Raw genomic sequence first — 6487 nt, 5'->3', positions numbered from 1 at the left:
ACAGAGTTCACAGATTCAGACTGACTGCAGCTTCAGCAGAGACTCTTCACATGGACTCAGACTTTATAAAGTCTACAGCAGCTTCATGTGCTGCAGCTTCACTGACTCTTATTGAAATATAGAAACAAACTCAGAGAAATGTTTCACTGATAGTTTCTATCTGACAGGATCAGTTTAAAATGTCTTACTGTGAGAAAGTTTCAGGATCGAACAAAATGAATGAGCATAAATCATTTTGTTTTTCTTCATCGTTGAACAGACTTTTATTTTGTCTCTCGACTTCCTCTGTGTCAAACTTTATTTTGAAATGACTTTGTATTGATTATTGATCAGGTTGATCTCCAGCTGTCATCATGTCTGTTTGTTAAAGTGATCAGCAGCAGCAGAGTGTCTCTACCTGGTTACTGATGACATCACGCTCTCTGATTGGCTGTTCTGTGTGTTAGAGCTCAGCTGCTGCTGAGTTTCTGTCAGTCCTCCTCACAGAGACAGACTGGTTCACAGAGACAGACTGGTTCACAGAGACAGACTGGTTCACAGAGACAGGCTGGTTCACAGAGACAGGCTGGTTCAAAGGGACAGACTGGTTCACAGAGACAGAGACAGACTGGTTCACAGAGACAGGCTGGTTCACAGAGACAGACTGGTTCACAGAGACAGAGACAGACTGGTTCACAGAGACAGGCTGGTTCACAGACACAGGCTGGTTCACAGAGACAGACTGGTTCACAGAGACAGACTGGTTCACAGGGACAGAGACAGACTGGTTCACAGAGACAGAGACAGACTGGTTCACAGAGACAGACTGGTTCAGGTCCAAAGAGAGCTGGTGATGATGAAGATGATGAAGATGATGGTCCTCGTCCTCTCCTGTGTCCTCTGTGTCTCAGCTGACTGTAAGTTTCTTTACACTCACTCAGAGACTGATGGACCAGAACAGACACACAGACACACACACAGACAGACACACAGACACACAGACACACACACACAGACACACACACACAGACACACACACAGACAGACAGGTAATCATCAGCTTGTGTTTCTGTTTTCAGTTCTTCATGATGAAATTGCTATCACTGGCTGTTCAGCCTCTGATGGAGAGGTCATGTACGGTCTGGATGGTGAAGAGAAGTGGTACGCAGACTTCAAGAACAAGAAAGGAGTCTATCCTGTGCCTGACTTTGTAGGGTTTCGCTACCAGGAAGGAGCTTATCAAGGCGCTGAGGGTCAGCTAGAGATCTGCAAACAGAACCTGAAAGTGGACCTCGAGGCCTATAAGAACCCTCCTCCGCAGCTCGGTAAGACAAATATCAAAGATAGATTTTGTGTCACTTCTGTTTGAAGATATTCAGTGTGGATAGAAACCGTCTGTAACATGCTCGATACTTTAATAACGTTTGACTGTGACAGCTTCAACTCACATGATTACATTCTCTGTTCATTTGTTCTTATAACATGTCAACAGCTAATTCTAATTCATGTTGTTCAAACCTCATCTGACGGCCTCGCTCACTCACTTTAACTTCCAGAGTGACTCTATGAGAGTTAATGAGTGAAACTCGTGTGAGCAAAGACACAGGACAGCGTTCAGACTCACACATGGACACATGTTTTTTAACCTTAGATTAGCTCATGATCCTCATCTCGTCACTTTTAGAGACATTTCCAACGTATTTCCAAACTTCTCATGTTGCACAGGGTAGATTGGATGATCGATGACACCTGTAACTGTGTCTGACCAAGCAGAACCTCTCTCCTTTATAAATGTTAAACTGTGCCAGGATTCTAGGTTCTGTATCGTAGTCAGCTGGACTTTTACTTTTACTTTTTTAGTTTGTTGAAGATGTTTCTCCTCTCATCCAAGAGGCTTCTTCACTTCTAACTGGAGAGTTTGCACCAGCCCAGTTGACTACAATACAGCACTTAGTATAAATATACAGTACACAGTATAAATACACAGTACACAGTATAAAGACACAGTACACAGTATAAAGACACAGTACACTGTATAAATACACAGTACACAGTATAAGGACACAGTACACTGTATAAATACACAGTACACAGTATAAAGACACAGTACACTGTATAAATACACAGTACACAGTATAAAGACACAGTACACTGTATAAATACACAGTACACAGTATAAAGACACAGTATAAATACACAGTACACAGTATAAAGACACAGTATAAATACACAGTACACAGTATGAAGACACAGTACAGGTATAAAGACACAGTATAAATACACAGTACACAGTATAAAGACACAGTATAAATACACAGTACACAGTATAAAGACACAGTACACAGTATAAAGACACAGTATGAAGACACAGTACACAGTATAAAGACACAGTACACAGTATAAAGACACAGTATAAAGACACAGTACACAGTATAAAGACACAGTACACAGTATAAAGACACAGTATAAAGACACAGTATAAAGACACAGTACACAGTGATCTGTCACATATTGATGCTGTCCTCACATCACACTGACCACAAGTTTGACTGTTGTTAAATCTTTTACAGATTTAAATGAGTCACGTGTTAATAATTATTCATTGTCCTGTTTATAATCTGATTGTGAGATATTTAGTCTTCTGTCGACACAATAAACCTTCAACATCAAAATCTCTCCGACTCAGCAGAAATAAAGTTTCTATAAAACGTCATATAGTTGAGTCACCGTCTGAACCAATCAGCTGTTGGATCAGGAGACAGCCAGGCGTTCCCATCATGCCATGGGGTCCTGCAGTCTGGAGAGCAGCTGCAGCACCTCCATCCCGTCAGATTACCATTTACACGTGTGCATGACATCAGAACAAGTCCAGATCAAGTCAGACACAAATCTGACCAGCATGCTGATCGATTCTGCACCGGACAGACTCATCTCGAACGAGCCGAATGAGAAGCACCTTCATGCAAGACGATGCTTTTTTTTCTTTCTTTATTGACAACTCACATAAAGACAGACATCAAGTCATTAATACACACTGACAGAACAGGAACAGATCCAGGGGGGAACTCACAGATAAAAACATTAAACAAGGAGCACAAATAAAAAGTTTTTGCATCTTCATTGTTTTTAAAATCAGAAATGTATTTAAAGCTTACTTTCCTTTTCAAAAACTATAAAAAGAGGGTTGGAGTGGCTACATTCAGCTTTGTATATGTGGTATTTAACTGACAAGACCATCAAATTAATTGTCTATATTTCTTTGAGTTGTTTTGCTGTTGTTGTTGTTGTTGTTGTTGTCATGGAAACCAAACAGCACATTCTCCCAGTCAAGAGAAAATTCAGTCAGTGTTTTGGTACCAGGATACATCTTTCCAGAGTTTGTTGGTGTGTGGACACGTCTGTTGTTTCTGGAAACATTTCACACAGTGAACTGTTAGTGTCGGAGCTATTTGTTTATTGTTTGTTTTGGTTGTTATTTATTTTGCTGATAACAAGTATTCTTTGTTTGATTATTCTAGAAGTTTGCTTTATTTAGATTAGAGTTTGATAGCATTTTCTTTTGCTGGTTATTTGTTTAGTTAGTTTGTTTGCTTATGTTCAGTTTTGTCTAATTAGAATTTGTTTTGTTTTAGTTTTATTCAGGAATTTGGGGAACACTGTGGGCACCTGAGGTTATAGAGGCAGAGGGATAGGTGTAGGACCATGATGCACCTGGGTGGGCCTATGGAGAGGCATACAGGATGCCTTTGTTTGCTTGATTTGGAAAATAAATCACTCAAAACCATAAGAACATTGAATACACTGAACTTCTTTGCCTGCGTACATCACAAGCCCGTGGTGCAGCAGTGGCTCTTTGATTTGTATTTTGAAGTTTGATTGTAAGTTTGATTTAAATTATTTGACAAATGGCCACTACAGTTAGCATTAAACATCTTTCTTAAACTGAAGAAGACAGAGACTGGCAGGATAACATCTTGGTATGTTTTATAAAGAAACTTTAAAGAAGATATTTGTTTGGAAGATTCTGAATATTTTCTCAATTCAAGTTACCAACCAGTGATAACAGTATGATACAACAGAGGGGTAGAGGTGACTTCTCTCTGAAATGATGAGCGTAAGTTACGATTATTGTTTCCTCATGTAATAGACAAACAAACACTACCCACTGAGGTCATGTTGGGGTCAAGTGATGGTAAACACACTTTCAGTCCTTTCGGTCTTTTAGCTCTTTTAGCAGAGATACAATTCCAGAATGAAAACATCTCTGCTGGTTAGTTAGCTTGTTTTTATAATCTGCCTTGGTGTCGAACATTTGTATCCAAACCATTCAACCTCTTCTATGTTCTTGGTTGTGTTCAGATGCTCCCTCCAGTCCAGTCATCTACCCCAGAGACAACGTGGAGCTGGACGTGAAGAACATCCTGATCTGTCATGTGACTGGTTTCTTTCCTGCTCCTGTCAAGTTCTCCTGGACCAAGAACGGAGAGAACGTGGCTGAAGGAACCAGCGTCAACGTTCCTTACATGAATAAAGACGGAACCTACAACCAGTTCTCCAGACTGGACTTCACCCCCCAACAAGGAGACATGTACAGCTGCTCAGTGACCCATCCAGCCCTGAAGGAACCACAGACCAGGATCTGGGGTGAGAAAACTTTATTTACACTGACGACGACACACACTTTATTTACACTGACGACAATACACACTTTATTTAAACTGACGACAACACACACTTTATTTAAACTGACAACGATACAGCAGCAGTGTGTTAATGTCTCTGTGTCTCTGTCTCCAGATGTGGAGGTGAAGCAGCAGCAGTGTGTTAATGTCTCTGTGTGTGTCTGTCTCCAGATGTTTAGGTGAAGCAGCAGCAGTGTGTTAATGTCTCTGTGTGTGTCTGTCTCCAGATGTGGAGGTGAAGCAGCAGCAGTGTGTTAATGTCTCTGTGTGTCTCTGTCTCCAGATGTGGAGGTGAAGCAGCAGCAGTGTGTTAATGTCTCTGTGTGTCTCTGTCTCCAGATGTGGAGGTGAAGCAGCAGCAGTGTGTTAATGTCTCTGTGTCTCTGTCTCCAGATGTGGAGGTGAAGCAGCAGCAGTGTGTTAATGTCTCTGTGTCTCTGTCTCCAGATGTGGAGGTGAAGCAGCAGCAGTGCGTTAATGTCTCTGTGTGTCTCTGTCTCCAGATGTGGAGGTGAAGCAGCAGCAGTGTGTTAATGTCTCTGTGTCTCTGTCTCCAGATGTGGAGGTGAAGCAGCAGCAGTGTGTTAATGTCTCTGTGTCTCTGTCTCCAGATGTGGAGGTGAAGCAGCAGCAGTGTGTTAATGTCTCTGTGTGTGTGTCTCCAGATGTGGAGGTGAAGCAGCAGCAGTGTGTTAATGTCTCTGTGTGTGTCTGTCTCCAGATGTGAAGCAGCAGCAGTGTGTTAATGTCTCTGTGTGTCTGTCTCCAGATGTGAAGCAGCAGCAGTGTGTTAATGTCTCTGTGTGTCTCTGTCTCCAGATGTGGAGGTGAAGCAGCAGCAGTGTGTTAATGTCTCTGTGTGTCTGTCTCCAGATGTGAAGCAGCAGCAGTGTGTTAATGTCTCTGTGTGTGTCTGTCTCCAGATGTGGAGGTGAAGCAGCAGCAGTGTGTTAATGTCTCTGTGTGTCTCTGTCTCCAGATGTGGAGGTGAAGCAGCAGCAGTGTGCTAATGTCTCTGTGTGTCTCTGTCTCCAGATGTGGAGGTGAAGCAGCAGCAGTGTGTTAATGTCTCTGTGTCTCTGTCTCCAGATGTGGAGAAGACTCTGCCCAGTGTTGGACCTGCAGTGTTCTGTGGACTCGGTCTGACTGTGGGTCTGCTCGGTGTGGCTGCTGGAACCTTCTTCCTCATCAAAGGAAACGAGTGCAGATGATTGGTCGGGGCTGATGATGTCAGCAGTGTTTGTGCACAGAGAGGTTTCCTGAAGCTTTAACCTGTCTCTGTCAGCTTCATGTAGATTAAATGTATCTGAATGATTCAGTGTTTAACACTTTACTTTAATAACAATCCTCTGATTTTCTCTGCTGGAGATTTAAACACAAATTAACAATCTGTATTTCATATTGTATCAAATTATCATTTCATGTTCCTGTAGTCATGTGACCTGCTGTCGGTGAAGACTGATTCGATGTAACGAGTCACAAAAAAAGTCAATTAACTGAAGAAATAAAGAACAAATATATAAAACAATTTCAGTTTGAAGTTTTATTTGTGATGTCAGCTGTTGATTATTAGTGGAAAAAAAACTGGCTTATCAATGACAACAGCAATAAATGGTCTTATTTTATGTTATTTACCAGCTGGTGTGTGTGTGTTTGTGTGTGTGTACAGTTGAGTGAATGCAGTGCCAAAGGAAAGAGATGTATGAGCAACGCAAAGCACCATAAAATGTTCTCACTAGTGTGTACTGAAACAGGAAGTGACATCGACCATGTGACTGTAGAGCAGAGTCGGTGACCCACAGGTCTGACTGGAAGCTTTGTTTTGA

At 41.8% G+C, this 6487-nt stretch overlaps 1 protein-coding gene across 2 annotated transcripts; it reads left to right on the top strand.

Moving 5' to 3' along the window:
- Positions 1 to 466: 466 nt before the first annotated feature.
- LOC311251715 (H-2 class II histocompatibility antigen, A-U alpha chain) lies at positions 467 to 6189 on the top strand. Of its 2 annotated transcripts, XM_084344320.1 has the most exons (5): positions 467 to 757; positions 788 to 896; positions 1059 to 1304; positions 4339 to 4623; positions 5751 to 6189. In XM_084344320.1, the coding sequence occupies exons 2-5, from the start codon at positions 833 to 835 to the stop codon at positions 5870 to 5872; spliced, it is 717 nt and encodes a 238-aa protein (XP_084200446.1). In that variant the 5' UTR covers positions 467 to 757; positions 788 to 832; the 3' UTR covers positions 5873 to 6189. The 2 variants fall into 2 exon arrangements, with proteins under 2 accessions (XP_084200446.1, XP_084200445.1); XM_084344319.1 differs by having other exon boundaries at positions 468 to 896.
- The last annotated feature ends 298 nt before the right edge of the window (positions 6190 to 6487 follow it).

Source organism: Pagrus pagrus (assembly GCF_965226575.1).
Source record: "Pagrus pagrus genome assembly, chromosome: 22".
Lineage (NCBI taxonomy): Eukaryota > Metazoa > Chordata > Actinopteri > Spariformes > Sparidae > Pagrus > Pagrus pagrus.
This window is presented reverse-complemented; position numbering and strand designations above follow the sequence as displayed.

Coding starts and splice junctions, on each gene's coding strand:
- LOC311251715 (XM_084344320.1), top strand. CDS start 833: ATGATGAAGATGATGAAGATGATGGTCCTCGTCCTCTCCTGTGTCCTC. Junction 1,305..4,338: donor GAACCCTCCTCCGCAGCTCG/GTAAGACAAATA, acceptor GGTTGTGTTCAG/ATGCTCCCTCCAGTCCAGTC. Junction 4,624..5,750: donor ACCACAGACCAGGATCTGGG/GTGAGAAAACTT, acceptor CTCTGTCTCCAG/ATGTGGAGAAGACTCTGCCC.